The following is a 20,547-nucleotide window of genomic DNA, read 5'->3' on the forward strand; positions in this document are numbered from 1 at the left end:
CCCTGCTGTCTAGATCCCACCCTGACTCCTCAAACACCAAGGGCAGTTCTCTGAGTGTCCACAGCAGCTTGAACCTCTACTAGGCATGCTGTTTTGCAGGGAAGTCAGGGGCTGGCAATTATTCATTAACAATGCAAGAAGTGTTTGCTCTGTCTAAGTGTTTGGTGTGTGGGTTAAAAGGAAGGGAAGGTTACAAGATTTTGTTCTGCATTAAGAAGGGAAAACACCAAGTAAACAATAAATCTCCATACAAAGTGTATAGGCTGCTCTGAGCTGCTCAGCAGATTGTGGGCTTAGGAAAACTAAGGGGTTCTGGCTGGCATGAGGTGGCCGAAGCAGAGATCCAGGAAGTGTCTGTGTAGCTTTGACATAGAAGAACAGCCTGGCTAAGCAAGTCAGTTTGCTGATTCCATTCAAGCTTTAGCTTCTCTCTCTCTCTCTCTCTCCCTCTCTCTCTCCAACAGAAAACACTTAGTTTTTTTTTCCCTCACAGCTATTATGAGGTTTAGATAATGCACACTCATAAACACATAAAAAAATGTGAGGATATTTTTCCTTAGTCATTTTGTAAGTGTGTGTGTGTGTGTGTGTGTGTGTGTGTGAGAGAGAGAGAGAGAGAGAGAGAGAGAGAGAGAGAGAGAGAGAGCGCCTTCTTCAGTTTTAATTCACTACTCCCATATATTCCTAATCCTTAGGAGATGGGGCACCAATGTTCCTTGTGTTTAAATTCACTGCTGTTTTAAGTCCAGCGTGGTTGGCAAGATCTGAAACTCCTTTCTTCCAAACAAAAGCCAACCGCGTGATATTAAAGTCAACATGAAAGTGGCTGAGCCACTAACCGCCCTCTGTGAGGAGGAATGCTACCACTCGTATCCTCTTATTTCACACTGTGAATATTGTAACTCGTCATAAACTTTCCAGTCCTTCTGAAAGACCGTCACTTAAAGCTGCAGTGCCAGTGAGTCTTGTTGGTTGGGTCCAGCCTGTATGAAGTGGTCCTTGTTACCTACTTCTCAAATGATCTCTCATGAACTCAGCCTTTCTTCTTCTGGAAGTTGCCTCAAAGGCGGCAAGAATAAATAACACTTCTGCTATATCTTACACAATCTTAAAGACATCACCCTGCCTGCCCCAACTTCTGTTCAGAAGTGAAGACAAGTGTGACAGCCTATGGTGTTTAAGTATGAACTGACTACCTGTCTGAGACCTGGGGATCCCTCAGGTCTTTCCTGTAGTTTGGTAAAAGTAACATTAAATTCTCTGCACCATTGCAAGTTGTAATGTTTGCTAATTTGCAAACTGTATGGAGTTATCATTGGGGGAGGGGGCTAGAAAAAAACAGGCAAACTTCAGGCAGAAACATAGCTAAGCTGGATTAAAGGTGCACTGAAGGACAGACAGACAGACAGACAGACACACACACACACCTTTCTAGTTTCTTGGCAGTTTAAAAAGATTTCAAACTAAAAGAATCAAGAAAATATTAAATACAGGGAAGGAATATTTCTATTTAAAATGTTGTTCTGGAGTTAGGAGGGGATGGCTTAGTCAAGTAGAGTGTGTGCTGTGCAAACATGAGGACCCAAGCTCAACTGCCAAAGCCCACAGAAAAAGCTGGTGCAACGGCACACACACTGATCATCTCAGCACAGGGAAGGCAGAGACAGAGGATCCTGCAGTTCGCTCGTCAGCCGGTCTAACCTCTCCCGTGAGTTCTAGGTCTGTGAGACACCCTGTTGTGGAATATTATTTTAAGATGTGTTACATTCATTTGTTGCTGTGGGATATTTGTTTAATGATGCAAAGATGTGTTGCATTCTTTCACGCTGCATTTGTTTAACTCTGTGAAGCTGGGTTACTTTGCTTGCCTACAACACCCGATTGGTCTAATAAAGAGCTGAACGGCCAATTGCAGGGCAGGAGAAAGGATAGGCAGGGCTGATGGGCAGAGAGACTAAATAGAAGGAGAAATCTGGGAAGATCAAGGAGAAGAAAAGAAGGAGAAAAGAAGAAGAAGAGAAGACACGAGAGGGTCAGCCACCCAGGTACACGGCCAGCCACGGAGTAAGAGGTAAAGAAACGTACGTATAGAATAGAGAAAGATAAAAGTCCGGAGGCAAAAGATAGACAGGATAATGTAAGAAAAGCTGCCTAGAAATAAACCAAGCTAACGTTGGGCATTTGTAAGTAACAGTAACACATCTCCTTGTGATTTATTTGTGAGCTGGGTGACGGGCCCTCCAAAGAGAAAAAGAGCCGAAAGAGTAAGCACACAACTACAACAACCTGTCTCACATATAAGACGAGCAGCTCCTGAGGGGTGACACCCAAGGTTGTCCTCTGGTCTCTACATGTGTGCACAGTCAGGTACACATCTGTCTGAACACATATGTACTGCCCCTCTGCCAACACAAGCGGTTGCTCGATTCTGCGCATGCGCGTCTTTTGGCTGCAGGGGGGTGATTCTTATGGGGTTCCACAGCCAATCATGCCTTTAATTTCTCCTTTGCCTAAAATGTTGGTTTCCAAAACAAATTGGGGGTGTGGTGTTGGTGGTACGGAAACTAAAGGCTTGCAGATGGGAGTGGTGGCCTCCATCAGTCACTGGCCCTATATAGCCTGACAGCTTCCTTTCACATAGTGTTTCGGGCATTTCTCAGTGATGTACGCTGGCCTCTCCCGATAACGAGAGTTTCATGTGCTGATGGAGAGGTTGTGAGTTCAGGTGTCGGGAAAACTCTTCCGTTTGACATAAAACATCCCGCCAGGAGCTGACAGGATTGCTGAACCTGAGGTTATAATGAATGTAGCCCAGAGACAAGACTGAGGGAAAGATCAGGCTGCTTGGTGCCAACTGTCACAAATTCTGCGCTGTCTCTGGAGGGAAGGCCCTCATTCTGGTTTTTGTTTGTTTGGTTGCCTGGGGCGGGGTTTGTCTACATAGCTCTGTCTGTCTTCATAGTTGAGGCTTCTGCCTCGAGAGTCCAGCACTAATGGCGTGGTCACTACTCTCGGCCCCATTGTTTTGAAGACACATAAAGGAGACTGTTACTACATTTCCCTGTTGGGGAAAGCTTACCAGTCCGTTGGTATACTGATTCTTTCCCTCGGAGTCATTTCTGAAGGGGATGGTTTTCCAAATCACACTTTCAAAGAATGACTAAGGCTTGTGATTAGAACTCGTAGTGGCTGAGCTGAACAACACACAGACTGTGGCAGGAGAAAGAGAGCCCACTGGGACCTCACCCAGAAGAAAGAGACAGCGATGGCAACAGAAAGCACTCTGAGGAGCACAAGCCTCCTTCACAATCCAGAAGCAACAGCTCACACAACAGTAAATTATTTCCATGTTTTGAGAATAACCCAGATGCTAATTTCTAGTGTTTGAGCCTGGGTCATACAATGAGGAAAATATGTCTGGCTGACAACTTGCAAAACCGCAGGACACAAGCACAGACGTCATAGAGCAGTTTGTGCTCTTTGCCCCTCTCCTACCTCCGCTGGGAATCCTCTAACATGCCAGAAACCGTGGCTGGCATTCATCCATGGGAGCCATTCTGGTGTGTGCGCACACATGCATGCACACTCGTGTCTGTGTGTGTAGGTTTGAAGTTAACCATCAGGTGTCTCTTCCAGTCTCTTCACCTTGTTTTTGAGACACTGTCTTTTCCCTGATCTGTTTCCCTCAGCTATTTGACTCAGCTGGCAGGTCAATTAGACCCAGAAACCTTCCTGTCTCCTCCCCATCACAGAGATCCTACTAGGTCCACACTGTCGCTCTGACTTTTTCTGTGGGCCTTAGGAATCAAACTCTGTTCCTCCTGCTTGTGTGGAAAACTGTCTACTGGCTGAGTTACGCATAGTTGGACACATCTGCTTTAGTTTTGGCAAAGGGTAAGAGTTACCTGTCGGATGCAGGTGGCCGGGCCGCAATGGGTGTAAACACATGAGGGGTGGAGGAAGTCCTTCTTGGCAGACACAGAGCTAAAATGCTTGGGAATGCTTCAGAGAGCTTCCCCCTTCCCATAGGACTTTGCAGGCTTTCTGATCGGGGAGAATTCAATTACATGGTGGTTATACTCTGAGATGCAAAGTTAAGGGATTACAGCACACCACTTCACATGGTTTTAATTAAAACGCTAGGCATTAAAAAGAAATGGAAAGATGATTCTTAATCTGTATGAATTATGTTTGATAAAAGACCTTAACTGAGATGAATCTAAAATGAGAAACACAAATATCCTAAATCTAGACATTTCATAGGAAGTGATGTAGAAAGAAGACTTTTATGTAAACCATTCTAGAAAGCGAGCGAAGTTTCTGTGCTGTGGAGGCTGGGAAGTACAGCTGAGTTTCCAGGTGGAAGTACGCATTAGCGCCTCACACTCCCTCCCAGATACAGAACATCCAGGCAGAAGTCTTGAAAAATGATCGTCATGGTTATTGCACTAAATGAGATTCGTCTACTTAGCAGCCAGCTGATATTAGAGAAAACATACTAAGCACACGGAAAAGTACCGGCTGCTTTCCTCCTCTTTTGTCTGTGTCATATGTACATGTGTATGTGTGTTTTGTATGTGTGAGTGTCATAATTTTTAACATTTGATAACTGCTAAATAAATTATTTCATGTAGTGTGGATGCCTTCTAAACAAATAATGACACCATTATATCATTGGAAATATGATAAACTGTAGAAAAATATGATATTTACACTATGAAAATGTTGTTGATTGAGATTAGTAGCAATGACTAATCTGGATTTTTAAAAAATGCTTGAAAAAATTAAGCTAAAAGGTGATGGTTAATACTGTCAACTTGACAGAATCTAGAATCACCTAGGAGAGAGAGATCTGAGAATGTCTGTGAGGGAGTGTCTAGACCAGCTAGACTCAGGGAGGAAGGCCGCAATGAGGGGGTCTCCAACAAGCCCAAGCACTGCAAATGCAAGCAGACTTTTCCCTCCTTCTCCCTTGCTAAACTGTTAGATCACCTTCCCAAAGCAAGCCCCCAGGGTCTATTCCCTTATTTGACCACTGCCTCACTCCCTAGACAACACAACAAGGTCCAGCAATCAAGAATCTTTAGCAGGCTGCTGCCTAACCCGTCCAGTCAGGACCTACCAACTGATCCTAACATAGACTCTCCCCTTTTCGTCTCCTTAAAGACTCACTCCTGCAGAAACATCTGCTGTCTGTCCTGGCCCAAGCCAGAGGCTGCCCCTCCCCCTTCTGAGCCTCAGAGAGGAGGGTGATGTTCAGAGAGTGAGCTGCCTCCTCTCTGCTTCCTGACTGTGGATCCGACAGGACAACCAGATGCCTCCTGTTCCCGTTGTCATCCCATTCCCGTCATGAGGAATTGGACCCCCAAACTGTAAGCCAAAACGAAACTTCTTCCTTAAGATGCTTACATCAGGCTGTATCACAGGAATGAGAAAAGCAACTGATTTAACAGAGTCAGGAGCTTCCACTACGCAGGTTTCCTTAGTCTGGACTTTCTGGGAAATGTTTAAATAGCCACCAACTTTGGCTCACTGCATGTATACTTATTTTGTTAAAATCAGGAGCTTAAGAAGATATTTATTCTTTTTCCTATAAGCTCCACGTTTCTTAATACAGCAAAAGGATTCATCATGATTTCACATTTCTTGTGATTTTCGAACTTCTTCTCAATTATCCTGAGTATTTCGCAGTAGAAATTTGGTATTTAATTCCCAGAGCCTCTCACACTGAAGGCTCTGCCTAAGTCTTTGCTCCCGTAATTGGAGCCTGCATACCTAGCTGGGTCTGGTCTTTCTCAGGTCTGAGGTGGGATTTACCAGTGTCTACAGTATGTAAACACTTGGAGTCTAGAAGGCAGAGACAACCAAAATGTCTTTATTCAGGAGGCTGGTGCATGGTGTGGCTTTCTCCTTTATCCTTCTGAGTAGTCTTTTAGCTTATAGATGCTCAGAACAAAAATGACTTTCTGTTTAAGGAGAGACGGAGCCTGGGTGTTGGCCAGACTTGAAGGTGCGAGCAGGCTGTGGCAGTAGGTAAACCCCAGCCTCGCAGACATTCCCATCAGAGATGTATGTGCCTTGTCACTTAAGGGCTGGATGTCCCTAGGAGCAGAGCAGCTCCGGAGAACCAAGGGAAACAGTCCCACCACATAACACAGAGTCTCAGCATGAGCACCTCAGCTTCGTGGTGGAGGCGGCCCTAACAATTACTTGATCTGAGGAAAAAAACTTCCTTAATGGAACAAAATTAGCCACACGCTGCCTCACGCCATTATCAATTGCGTTTAAAATGAGTTCCAGCTATGCTCCACATATTTATATTTTCATCTTTAGGCAAGCTCAGGGCACCAGCGGATCGAGTACATTTATTTTTAATAGAATCATGGAATCTTAAATGCTTGAAAGGCCCCGAGAAGCTGTCTTATCCAATCACCTACCCCCTGAAGAACAGTATCGATAGCCCTCTCAGGCTTGCTAAAAGAATGAAAGGGTTTATTTATCCTCTATGCTAGATCTATAAAATGTAGTTGGAAGTTTAAGCATTAGAATTGCAAGAAAAATAAAACTTTGCTGCAGCGACGGCTTTGTTCTCCTGACACAAAGCAATTAGAAGCATGTCATCAATGCATTTTTAACCCCTTGAGGCAGACAGAGCTGATAAAAACAAAATGCAAGTCACATGCACAAGCACATGTGTGATTATTCTCAGTCATAATGTGTGCAATTAGTCTCAAATGCCTACTCTCGTCAACTGCTGGAAATACAAAAGCATAATGCATTTTATTACTGTTGGGATATACAGAGCATTTTAAAATTTAATCTACTTTTCTCTCTTTATTGGAACCTAGAGTTGAATGAGACTAGATTGCCGAGGGAGGGGAGGGAAGGGGTAAAGAAAGGAAATAGCCCAAGTGCGCGTGGATACAGGAACATGAATTTGTATGTGCATGTGTGTTTGTGTATACTCACACATGGGCATGCAGTTTGTATACATGCATGTTTGTGTGTGCATACATACAGACACATGCATTTATGTGTACAGATGTGTTTATGTATGCTCATCCATGTCCATGTATTTTGTATACATACATGTCTGTATGTGCTTGTATATAAGGGTTGGGTGTGTACATAGTTGTGTATACATACACTCTCTCAAGCGTCAGTCTTGTTTCAGGTCAGCAACCCAAACTGCCCTTTTAATGTTGATCGAGATCCTTGTGTTGGTGTGGGTCTTCTGGTGCACTAACCAAGAGCTATGAGGTCCCGCATCTCCATTCAAATCTGAGCCTGGATGCCAGGGTGCAGACCTTGCTCTCATCACTAGAGGTGTCTGTGGATATTGCTAGAACTAGGGGTTCTCCCAGTTTTAAAGGACATATTTGCTTTTTTTCCTGAGGTTTCCAAACTACAATATGAAAGTTATTTAAGGCTCAAGAGTGGGCGTGTTATATCACATGCAGCATAAACGTAGCCGTTGCTCCTAAATGTGGACATTAACACACTCTGTAAAAGGTGCAATTATTACCACTGGGACAGAAATCAACAAACCTCACCAAAGGAATTTCCTAAAACTGCTATCATAAAACCTGCGAGCGTTATGGATTTCATTAACATTTTACTCCCGGAGGGTTCCCAATTGTATAATAACAGAAGTTCTTTAAATTTTCAGTACCGCAGACAGGAACAGCCTTTTCACCCAAAACAGATGTGAAAGCATCAGCCTTCCCTTTCCATTGGTCCACAGATTTGGTGTTGGCTGGTAACCAGGAACACTTAGTGGGCTGTCAGTTAGGTCATAGATATAAAGATGTAATATTATGAAATAATAAATTAATAAATAATAGACAGCCTCGGTAATGTCTGTTCCCTCCTCTGGAATACGTTGGAACTTAAAAGACAACAACAATAAACTTGTGACTGGCATCCTTCAGGACATCTAAAATACGTCTGTGTGCGACACTTCCTAAACGAGCTAATTTCATTCTCATTTTGCCCAGATCTTGTTGCTCACAAGTGATAATTTCATCCTGTGTTTTTGTTCCCCAGGGTCATCCTTATCTCTGTGCATTTCGAGTGTGATTGTCTAGTGGTCTAAAATAGCATCTGTATTTATTCAGTTAAAACAGTTCACTTTTAAAACCTAAAAATAGAGAAACTCAAGATAAGCAAGCAGGGAAGCAGTGATATGATTTTTCTGGGTAAACAAATACATCTGTATCTTTGGAAAACAAAAGAACCAGATTCCAGTTCAAAGAGCAGCATCAAGGAGGTTAAGAAGCACCAAAAATCCAGTAGCAAATCATTTGTTGTTCAAGAAGCCTGACCCATCTGATGATGCAAAGCTGGAGTCTGGGGCACTCTAAGCGTCCTCTTGATGGTCATTTTTGGCTGGGTGTTAAAAAATCAAACATCGACACAAATATCTTTTGGTAGTAGGAACTATTGTGTGGGAAGGCACATGGGCATCTTGTGTGTACACCAGGGGCACTGTTCCAAACCTGTAAGTCACAGAGCAGACCCTATGCCCTTTCTCTACCTACCCCTTCCAGCTTGAGCCCCCTCCACACTAAGAGGCTTCTCCACACTTTGTCCAGTGCTGCGTCACAGTTATAGTTTCTACAATGTTGAGCCTGGTTAATAGACGGTCTACAAACCAACAGTTAAGCAGGGCCTGCTGGGACTCAGAGTGCCGCTGCTCCCACATCCCCTTCAGATGGATACAGCCCTCTACAGAGCTCACTAAGAGCTGAGCAGGAACAAGGGTGTCCATGTTCTGATTTACTGAAAATCTTGGGACTTTGGGCCTGAATAAACAGGGATAATGATGCTAACACCTACTCTGGTCCTACACTTCAAGTTGAGGTGTCCTAGGAAGGAGAGACAAAAAAATCTTTTTCAGTATGTAACTGTGAATGTGGCTTAACAACAAGACACCGTCATCACAATAAGGAGAAGGCAGAGCTAAGAGCAAAGCCTTGTGCCCAGCTTTTGGGTGTTGAGAGTGAAGGGTTGTGCCCAGCCTTTCAGCGCAGTTCTCCATGAACCACCCTGGGTCTTTCCACGCTATTTGCAAACGTTATTCATGCTTTCTAGGGAGTGTTGACATGAAAAGGTCATTAGCAGAACCATTTGTCTGATTTCGAAAACAGAGTTAAGTGGTCAACTTGACCAAAGTTATTTAAACCATTCTGGTAACTCCTACATGGTGAAGGAGTCAAAGTGTTGAAACAATTATGTTACATGGGTTCCTGTTTCCCCTCAACCAGATCCACCCTAGACCCCTGAGACCCTGGATTTAACGCATCTCTAGTTATGACCTTCAAAGGACCTGTAACAGGAAAGTCCAAAGTCGAGACAACTCCAGGAAAGGTGGCTCAGGGAACAGAATCCTCCATAACAATGTTCTGGAGGGAACCCCGCCTAGGTATCAGACCTGAGCAAAACGTGGGTCTGTGAGGGAAGCGCCAAGGCTCTCCTGGGGGGATATTTTAAAGTAAATTATATACCTCCCAGGTGAACATTTCGAGTACCAATAATAGTTGTAACACACACACACACACACACACACACACACACACTGAACAGAACACCTGTAATTTCCCTAAATTGGCTAAGAATAAAGTTTACAAGCATCATTCCACATTTGGGGAACCCGGTGAGCTATTTCTGTCAGTTCTCTCGTTACAGATTTATAAAGTATCATTTTATTGTAATTTCAGCAATTTGCTAATGATCGGAATGAGTTAACGCACCCCCTAGAGAGCCTGGTTTATAAACACAGCGTGTTTACAGTCAGAATAACCCTGCTGTATACACATTCTGGATTAGTCGATTTGGCAGATGGAAGCGATCAAGAGGAAGGCATTCCAGACTGTAAGCCCAAAGGATGCTGGCGACTTTGTGGAAACTCAGAGATGGTTTCCTAGGGGGTACCTGCTTCACACGCGCAAGAGGGGAGCAAACGCTGTCTAAAAATTGTTAATACTAACGGCAGCCCACAGCTTTAAGACAAATCACTGCAGTTTCTAACTTCCAACCTGGGGATACTCTAAAGGTTACAGGCAAACCTTCAAATCAAACACTCTTGGAACTGAATAAGCAAGCACTTTGTTTTCTATCTAAAGGGTGATTAAAATGTATATTAGTGTTGATTACCAGAGAAAACATTATTTTATTTCATGTGGTCCTTGAAAGAAGTCCAACTTGTTTTCTCTTTGCTCTTAAATGCAGTGTGCAGTGTGTGCGTGTGTGTGTGTGTGTATCTGTGTGTCTGTGTATGCATCTAGAGGCCAGAGATGAGACATGAGTCTACCTCTTTTTCGAGACATGACCTTCACTGGTCTGGAGCTCTTCAAATGGGCTAGACTGGTAAACTAGCAAGCTCCGGGGTCCTCCTATTTCCTCCATCCCAATGCTGGGACTAAAGTCTGCCACCATTATAGAAGGCTCTTTTACAGAAGGTCAGGGTGGAATCAGGACCTCATGCTGGCACAGCTATCTGCCCAGCTCCAGTTCCATGCTTCTGGTTATTCTCTGGTTCTAATCTCATCACATTATAACTGCTTTCCCAGAAGCCTTCTCCAGCACGAGGCTAACTTACCAAACAAACAGAACGTGGTTAAGCTGCCAACTGCATTCTGTTCCTCTGGAGTGCACACAGGCATAAATAGCCTACTACAAAATTTCTTTTTCCACCAAAGACAATGCCCTCCCATTTGGTGAAGAGCAAGGTTTCAGTCTGAGTTGGTTTATCAAATAATTCTATTTCTGAAGTCACTGGGGGTGGGGCGGGGTGAGGTGGGGGTGGTAACAGATTAGTCCCTGGTGCCATTTTTATTTATCTGGGATCAGCAGAGTTCATCTTCCACCCAGCCTCGTGTCTCTTGCAGTAGCTTTTCTTTTTTTGTCTCCTGGCATTTTAATCAGGGAAAGTCACAGTTGTTTTGAGGAAAATGCTCCCAAGAGCTTTAATTAAAGCTGGAAGGATAAATCTGTTTACAGTGTGGTGAACACCATCATTAATAAAACATTGGAATAATTAACAAATTAAATTCTGCTTTTGTGTGAATGGCTACAGTTAGGATCTATGAGACCATGTCTCTTGAACAAATGCAACATGATATGGACTTTGTGTGGAAGAAAAGGAAAACACAGGCTGTGTTTTTTTGGGATGCCTAGTTCCATAGGCTGGTGGAGCTTCAGTGGCTCATTTCCATGAGTCTACGGTCGGGCTATAATGATGTGTACAAAAATAAGGATTTTGATGGCATCACAGACATACTGAGTCTATGATTGCTTAATTAGAAACAAAGAAAAAAGGATTATGTTGATATAAGTAAGCCTAAAAGACAGACTACAGAATGGAATACTCTGGGAAAAAATGAACCAATTTTACATTGTGTTCAACTGTGACCACGCACAAGAACTTTTTTGTGAAGTGGCCTTGTGAGCAGGATGTGGCCATTCAAGAACCTTCCAGCCGGGACTTCCCTTCATGTTTCTTCTTAGCAGGCCGCTCCTTGCCTTGTTTTGAAGCTTCCTGGCAGACCAGCGATCTCACAGGAAACACTAGTGTGGACGCTCATATCCAGGGCTAACGATGTATTGTTGTTGTGTTTTTTTATATGTTACTTGGTAATTTCCTAGAGAAAACAATGGGCACGAAGGGCTGTTCCTGGCTTTAAGGAAAGGCCATTTCCAATGCTGTTTTATTAATCTAACACATGCAAGTATTTGTTCTCGTTGTTGCTACAGCAACGTGTTTTGTGGGGCGTATTTCATGCAAAATGGGATAAAGCTGAAAAATCAAGACAAATGTCATCTGCATAATCATGTGCATAAAAATAGAAGCCTACGTGCGTGCCGCTGTACGTGTGATGCGGCGTGATTAGCAGCGCCTGCCTTGGCCCTTCGTCTGAATTACGCTGTACTTGTCGGTTAATTTATAAAACATCCATCTGATGAAAACAACAAGCCAACCACGTCCAAGGAGCTCAAGACAAGTTGGAAGCACATGAAATTCTTCATAATTAGTGATGAGTGGATGATAACCGCTCCTACCACGAGCACAGACGTAAGTGTGTAAATGAGCTCTGAGTGCCCAAGGAAAAGGACAGTTTCACTTCAATGTAAACAAGAAGCTAAGCTTCCATGACAGTCACCTTTGGCAGACACCGAGGGGTGAGGTCCCTACACATGGCCAGTGTGAGTGTCTTCAGCTAGAGGGAAAGGACAGGACAGAATCTGGGGTTCCTGAGACACACACGCATCTGAAGTCAAAATGAACCAAAAAGCCACCACACTTGACAACGTGCAGAAGCAAGAGGAGCTGGGGAGCCTAACAGGTTCTGTTTCCAAGTCCAGGGTGCCGCCTGTGACGGACACGTAATCATCTTCCTCAGCCTCAGTGTCCCTGGTTTGGAAACAGAAGAGTTTAAGGTCCTTCCCATGATTAGGGGATTAGGTCAAATCTGTCTGCTGTTAGAAGGGGATGTGGCTCATTGGCAAGGGGTTTGCCTAGCATTTAGGAGGCCTTGAGTTCCACCTCCAGCCCCAAATAAAACCAGACGTTTTGATCCCTGTCTGCAATTCTGGCACGGGGGGGGGGGGGGGGATCAGAAGTTCAAGGTCATCCTCTGTTACTTACTTAGTGAGTTCAAGGCCATCTTGGGCTATAGGAGTTCCTTCCTCAAAAAGAAAAGTGTCCAGGACACCTCAGAAGCAAACAAAATGGGGAACAGCTCACGAGAGGCACCGTAGCTGGTGCATCCACCTCCGCAGAGATAGGCTGAGTGGGACCAGGTGACAAGGCACTGTCCATGAGAAGTGAATTGCTGCACAGGAATTTCAACAGCTGGGGTAACTGTCTCTGGTCTGCTTCCTCTGCTGCCTTGCCGATAGGGATATTTCAGATAACAGCCACCCCTTGATCAGCTTGATATGTAAAGGCATGAGCCTTTGGCCAGCCTGGGGGTGGAGGAATATGAACAGCAACAAACCTTTTGTGTGTGTTTGGGGGAGGCTGCCATGTTTCTCCTGACCATACCACTCCATGAGGGAAAGGGTTGGATGGCATTTTTCCGCAGCTATCTCAGATTGCATCTACTAAAAATGACGTGAGGTCCTGTCCCTATGACAAGCGCTTCAGGAGTGCCCATTTGCTCTCCATGTTTCTGCCAATGAGGAACTGGTTCGTGCAGAAGAATTGCTACTATGGCAGTTTCAGAACCCCCTGCAGGACCACAGGGGCCCCATTACTGAGTAAGGTCCACGTTACCCAGAATAGAAATGCATTATCATGCAGACATGCTTAGCACTGCAAAAATGCAAGCTTCCCCCGGAGCTGCGTCTGTCATTCACAAGGAGCTGCTTGTGGGTTTGGAGACATGGAAAGACAAGCTACCATGAGCAAATTAATTTCACCTCTGGCTTCATCTAAAGCAGGCTTCAGCAATCCCGAGTGAGGCCTCATCTTTTCCCACCCTCCCTACGTGACTCAGGGTTATCATTCAGAGGCTAGCGTGGGTTCAGTCTCCCGTAATGGGCCCTTTCACTTTAAGTGTATGCTAAACTAATATTGACTTTTGCAAAGTAAAACAGAATCCTGTATTTGTGCTCAAATGACTGAAACAGCAATGGACATGGGAAATGATAAACCATCCCAGCTTTCTTCTTGCATAGAGACTCTCTGGAGTTAGTCATTTTTAAATATCAGGCAATAAATGGAAGCCTCTTAGGCCAACTGATTTGCAATTACACAGAATATGCACATACACATGCTTCATTAAACAATGGTGCAGACCCCATGAGCCCAAGCACAGGACCTTGGGTGGTGGCGAGATGGTTAATCGTGATTGCCAGTGTGATAGGATCTAGAATCACAAAGGAAACAAATCTTTGAAACTGACTGTAAGGGATCTTCTAACTTAGGTTCACTGAGGTGAGAAGACACACCCTAAAAGCAGACAACTGGTCTGAGGTCCTGGAATGCGTAAAAGGGAGAAAGTGAGCTGAGAACGAGCATTCCTCTTTCTTTGTGACCTGATACAATGTGACCAGCTGACCCTTGCACAGGCTGCCACATCTTCCTTGCCATGATGAGCTGTATCACCTGCAGCTGAGCCAAAACACACCCTTTCTCCCTTAAGTTGCGTCTGCCAGATATTTTCTTGCAACAAGAAGCTGTATTAACAATATGGGTGGGAACATTCAGAAGTCAAGGCTGTACGAGGTTGGGTACTCAGACTGGAAAGCAGAACAGAAGACCTGGGGGATAAGAACCATGCGGCTGCAGTAAGGATCTAGTAAAAGCAGTAGCAACAAAATCACTAATGAAGATAAACACGAGGATTCTTCCATACTCATGCACGAATACAAGTTAGCAAATGCCCTCAATTAGCTACACAGAACATGTGTATTTTGCATGCTCTACTCCAATCAAACTGAAAACCCAATATATTTTTGTTTTATTTTGTTTTTGAGACAGAGCTTCTCTGCAAATCTCTGGTTGTCCTGGAACTCACTCTGTAGATAAGGCCGGCCTTGATCTCACAGAGATCCACCTTCCTCTGCCTCCCTGAGTGCTGGGAGGCAAAGATCTCAAACACACCCTACTGACAGAATTCCTATATTCCAACAAAGAAATAGAACTGTAGCAATATAGGAAACGAATGTGTAGCTGTTGGCGGAAAAAACCTTACCTTCTAGTTGTGATGGAAGTGAGGTATCCACTCTAACTCTGGAAAGAACTGTGGGAAGGACTTGAGAAGAAAAGAAGGTTTCTGGGGGCCACCCGCGGCTACCCTGCTACTCTGTGTGCATGAGTGTGACCATTTTCATGGGTTGAATCTTGTTCAGGCTCTTTCCTGTGGTTGTCATAGAACCCGTTTCTGTTTTACAATCTTTCCAGATGCCTCATATAGGTCTCCCAGCCCAACCATTGCCAGCTTTGTGCCACCTACCTGGATCCACTCCCGATAGGAGTCCTGCCCTGGAGTCCACCCGTTCTCGGGGTAGTTGAGGCGGGAGCGCTCTACAGACCAGTTGTTGCCGTACTGTGAGGATGCAGAGATCTGGTCCGAATGAATCTCTCCGGATTCCATGCCCAGAGGCTCCATACACTTGAAATCTGCAGACAAATTATGAAGGGCAGAAGACACGTTTTAAATTTAGTGTGGCAAACTAAAGAGTTCACTCACGGCATAAGGCATAGGGAGATGGCTCAGTAATGGTTAGGACCTGCATCTGATCCTAGGCACCCACGTAAAAGGCAGCTGGGCCTGTGATATCAACACTGCTAGTCAGAATCCTGGGGCTTGCTGGCCAGCCAGTCCAACCAGTCCATAATCCCGATTCACTGAGAGGCTCTGTCTCAAAACATATGGTAGACAGTGACTGAGCACATAGCCTGATGTCAATGTCAGGTTTACACACACACACACACACACACACACACACACACACACACACACAGAGAGAGAGAGAGAGAGAGATAGAGAGAGAGATAGAGATAGAGAGACAGAGACAGAGAGATGAGAAAACAGAGTTTATTAACAAAGTCTGACAAAATATGCAACATGGGAGGATTGGAACATGGCACTTATAATTATGTTATCCTGAATGGAGATATTTAAGAATACGATTATGAACGTCAGCACAGCTATTATTAACTCTCCTGTGTGGGCTAAGGTTGACAAATGCTCTTTGAGGTGAAGGGATGTGGTCTGGTTGGTAGAGTACAGGAGAGGAACCACAGAGGTGGCCAGCTAGCACTCCGTCATCTGGTGTGGTGTGCGCACCGCCGGCAATCCCAGCATCCTGGGGGTGGAGGCAGGACCAGGAGTTCACGGTCATCCTCACCTACATACTGAGCTGAAGGTCGGCCGGGGATCCACGACACCACGTGTCAAAATAAAATAAATTAGAGATAAAAAAGAAACCTTTTCCTTAGATTGAAAAACATGGTGTTTGTTGTATCAGTGGGAAGCTGAGCTGACCAATAGGTTCAACTCACGGAAATTTCACATTATTTTAAGATTCGTGTCCTAACAGATGAGGTTTTAACTAGCCAAAAAAAGTGCAGAGGTTTTGAATTTCATTTGCCTTTTCATTTCCAGTCAGATTTGGGGCAGAAGATGTCAGAAGCCCTAGCAGAACTCTGAAACACGCAGTCCTCACCCAGGGCTCCTTCCCAAGCTACTATGCAGGGCAGCAAAACCAGGTTTTTCTTTGTCTGACCTTCAAAAGCACCCTTAGCCACACGAACTTCAGGTAGTATTTCTTTTTTTTTGTTGTTGTTGTTTTTGTTTTATTTTTCTGTTGTGCAGAGGGGTTGTAATACTGGGAACTGAATCTAGGGACTCCTGAATTGCAGGCGAGTATTCTACCACTGAGCTATTTCCCCTGCCCTGAGCACTTTTAATAAGATCTTTAAAAAATACCTTGCTCTCTTTGTTGGGAAGGTATGTGAGACAAACAGAAATATTCTCCTTTTCCAGGCTGGGTCTCAGGCTTAGCAGGTTTACTGCTTGCCTAGCACGGACCAAGCCCGGGGTTCAATCCTAACATTGCATATCTGGATAAGGTGCTGCACACTTGTAACCCCAGCACTTGGGAGTTAGCGGCAGGAGACTTAAGAGTTAAAGGTCATCCTTGACCGGGCCAGCGTGGTGCACATGAGATTCTGTCTTCAAAGAAAAATTAGAGCTGGTTAGATGGCTCAGCAGGTAAAAACCTTTGCCACCAGAATCCACACGGTGGAAGGACAGAACTACTATCTATAAGCTGTTGTCTATCTGTCTGTCTGTCTGTCTCTGTTTCTCTCTCACACACGCAAACACAGAGTCCCCCATGGTCTCCCACGGCCAACAGTCCTTGTGTGTGACTGATTTGTGTATCAGCTACCCATGGCTGGTTCTGCCAGGAACTGCCCTTTGTGGTTCCTGACACCTGAACCATGGAGGTGCCAGGGAAGCCCCCAGGTGACCTCTCTCATTGTTCCCAGGCCATGTTCAGTCATTTTCCACTTCCCTAACTGTGGAGGCTCACATAATTTTATGGAGGAAGTACACCAAATGATATTTTTCCAACCGACACTCACACACAAAAAGCTTTTTTTTTTCTTTCTTCACAGAAAAACAAACAGTGGGCACCGCCGTTCACAGAACATCTCTCTAGCGTTTTGTGCGGCTGCAGGTGTAGGAGAAATAATGGGCTGTGCTTACTACGGGGCTTTGTGAGATGGGCACGCACTGACCTTCAGAGACGCTGCTCTGTAGCACGCTGTAGTTGGCCGAGAAGCCTTCCTTTGCTATTGCGCTGTCGGTGTAGAAGACCATGGAGAGAATGCCTGAGGAAGAGCGGATCCGACCCGGTGTTTTCTGCCCGCAGTAGCGCCCGATGTGAGGGCCGACTGGAAAAGTAGAGACACAGAGAATGTCAGATTGTCTTTTCTCCTACAGAAGATGCAAAAATTCCCATTTATAAGCACAAGCCTCAGCAGGACACAAGACTGCTGTAGCCTCGCGTGAGTCTCTCCTGGTTAATCGGTGAACAGTGCAGATGCTGGATGAACCTGTGGAGAGGATTTGGAAGGGAGCTCAAACTGGCACACACAGTCATAAACATACCCTCCAATCAGCACGGCTGTTCTCGGGAATCAATGCCACTAAGACCAGAGTTCACATTCCCAGTGCCTACAAGAAAAACAGGGAGGCTGTGGCATCACGGCCCAGCTGTAAGCCCAGAACTCAGAATGGAGATCTCAAAGACAGGCTGGTGAGTGAGCTCTGTAGTCCATGAGAGCTCTTGCCTCAGAAAATAGAGAGGAAAGCAACAGAGGAAGACACCCAATATCTTCACATGAGAACACATGTTATATACATATATACTCACATGATACATACATATACATGTAAAAAATGAAACAAAGGCAAAAGGGGTGGCTCCTGAGAAATGGTACCTGAGGTTGCAGACACATACAGAGAGAGAGAGAGAGAGAGAGAGAGAGAGAGAGAGAGAGAGATCTTTCTTTAATAGTAAAGAATGTCATTTCGACCAAGCTGTTTCTAAAGCTCAGCTAGGCAAGTTCCAGGATGTCTAATTTCTTCTTTCCCCAGTGGAGAGCCTGGGGGAGACATAATGTCCCAGGAAGCATCCAAACCACACAACCCAGGTTTCCTTCCTTATTCTGTTACACAGCCCTGGATGCTAAGCCACCCACATCACACACTTAGACAAAATCTTTGACAAAACACTTCTCAGGGCTGAGTCCACTGACTTATAGACAGTTCTAACCATTCAAGACTTAGAGACTACAAACACTGATATTTTATATAAGTTATTATATAACTCACAAGTTATATAAGTTATTATAAGTTACCGTCAAAATGAATGGATGTGTTTTCTAAATTCTGACTGTGTTTAACTCTTCCAAACCCAAGAATGGGGATTGTACTACACTATGTTTAATGACCATGAAACAGCCTACAGCAACCATTTGTACCCAGTAGAGGTATGTCTGCCCCAGGCCACGAACGGCCCAGAACACTGATTAATTTGTGTTAAAGTCAAATTCTAATTTGGGTCACGTAGCTGTGCCTTTGCTGAAGGGTTTTAACCCAACCCTGAGGATGAGCCACACAGGGCAGAAGCCCCTTGCAGTCGCAGGTCCTCTCCACAGATCTGCTCAGATCAACGAGACAGAAAAGCAGTCATTTTCTCCCTAGCATTTTTATCGCACATATGGTAAGGACAGACCAGACGGCTTGGATTTTGAGGGACAGACCCCACCACCACCACCACCACCAGAAAACCACTGTTCTGTGCACTTCAGTTGAGACTCACAGCTCCGCCTAAGAATCTCAGGTGGTAGCCTTTCCCTGCTTCCTGGGGTGGAGGGACAGGTCTTCAAAAGGGTCATGAGTCTCCAAGGATCAAGCATGTAACTGGTACCTTTGGGGGTAAGGTGATCCAAATATCATTGCAAAAGTGAATTCCACAAGAGTTGGTCTTCTCAAAGCCCCTAAGAACCACTGACTTTCTAGTGGGAGCCAATCTGAACACTTTGTATGTTAGAGTACGTAGATCCTTGGCTGACAGGTTTTCAGTTTCACCGGTTTGACCTCTTAAACTAACCAACCAAACAAACACATAGTTCAGTTTATTTCTGTTGCCCTTTGAGAAAGGTTTAATGTGCATGCTAGAATGGCCTCAACCTCACTGTGTAGCTGACAATGACCTTGACCTTCCAATCTTTCTGCTTCTACCGTTAGAATTACAGGTGTGTCCCACTATGCCTGGTATATGCAGTGGGGATTGAACCCGGGGCTTCCTTAGCCCTGGTTTATCATGAGGTAAGCAAATCTACCTACTGAACTCAATGCCCAGCTTTGACACAATACTCTTTGCACATGTGAATTCGGGGCTTTGTGTATGCTAGGTAAGCACTCTGCCCACTAAGCCTCAGCTCCCAGTCCACTATGCATTGCCCTGGTTATCCAGTTATTTGGAGTGTTCAAAGTCATCAACCAGGCTGAATTCAAAGACCGTTCTCTCTGCTTTCGCCCTGTCACTGGAAACACAGAATGTGGCATGTGACGTGGTCTACCGTGAAGGAAACACAGGGGCATTCTGGGATGGAGACTGATAATGATCCTGGAAAGGGCATCAAACCGGTCAGTAGCTTCGAACGTTGCAAAGAGAATTTCGTTACATCTGCTTCAGAAAATGGAACTCTCATTGTTCCCACTTCTTTTCAGCTTAATCTTGGCCTGGATTTCTTCTCCAAGTGCTAGCTCTGTGCCAGGCTTTCTTCATTCTGGATGGGAGGTCCTGCCGCCAATTCAACGCCTCTTTTCCTGGCCAAGGAGCTCTAGGTTGTCCATAATGTATGCCCCAAAACCATCTTGCTGGAGCCAAGAACTCAGTTCTTCCCTTGCCTGGGATAAGAATCCCATTTTGGTCTGCAGTTATAAATGGGAGGCTTAGCATCCATTCATCCTCTCCTCATGGTTCCCTCTCATTGAAATTCCGCTAGTGTGCTTTCATAATCTTTTACTTTAGTTTGTGGGCAAACTTTGACAATCCTAATCCTTGAGGTTGTTCCTTGATCACCACAGCCCCTGACCTTCCCGCTCAACACTGGCGAGGGAAGCAGCAGTACCCATGGAGGCACTGACAGCCATCTTCCCCCTCCCCTATCACCCCATTCCTTGGGGAGGGTGGTAAGGGGGGGAGTCTCTTTGAAAGAGGAAACAGAAGAGAACTTGTCTAATGCAGACTCATAATTTAGAGAGTCTCCATGACTCACTGGTTTATAATGTTGGAGGCATGCTGGGTAAATCTGCCTTCTGTCTTTTAGAACATTGCCCCCAGACAGATCCCTGTACGTTCCCTTAGGAGCCCTCAAGATACGAGAGTGTAAGGCTCTGGCGACAATAATACAAAGAGGTATTGAATTTTCGTGAACAACAGGGGGACCTCAGCTTCACAAGCTAATGCAATATTGATCTGAGCCGGGAGGACAAGCCGCTCTCATGCACAACGCCT

General features: G+C 44.9%; 1 protein-coding gene across 3 annotated transcripts in view; it reads right to left on the reverse strand.

Annotated features, from left to right (window-relative positions):
- Positions 1–20,547, reverse strand: part of Nrp1 (neuropilin 1) — a 137,411-nt gene that overhangs the window by 54,756 nt on the left and 62,108 nt on the right. For all 3 annotated transcript variants that reach the window (XM_041649913.1, XM_041649912.1, XM_041649911.1), the window contains exons 6-7: positions 17,255–17,410; positions 14,961–15,127 (exon numbers count right to left, since the gene is read on the reverse strand). In XM_041649913.1, coding sequence (XP_041505847.1) covers positions 14,961–15,127; positions 17,255–17,410 — 323 coding nt within the window. The remainder of the gene's footprint in view (positions 1–14,960; positions 15,128–17,254; positions 17,411–20,547) is intronic.

This window comes from Microtus oregoni, unplaced genomic scaffold (assembly GCF_018167655.1).
Source record: "Microtus oregoni isolate MIOR12 unplaced genomic scaffold, Mior012 000004F_ref0000308, whole genome shotgun sequence".
Lineage (NCBI taxonomy): Eukaryota > Metazoa > Chordata > Mammalia > Rodentia > Cricetidae > Microtus > Microtus oregoni.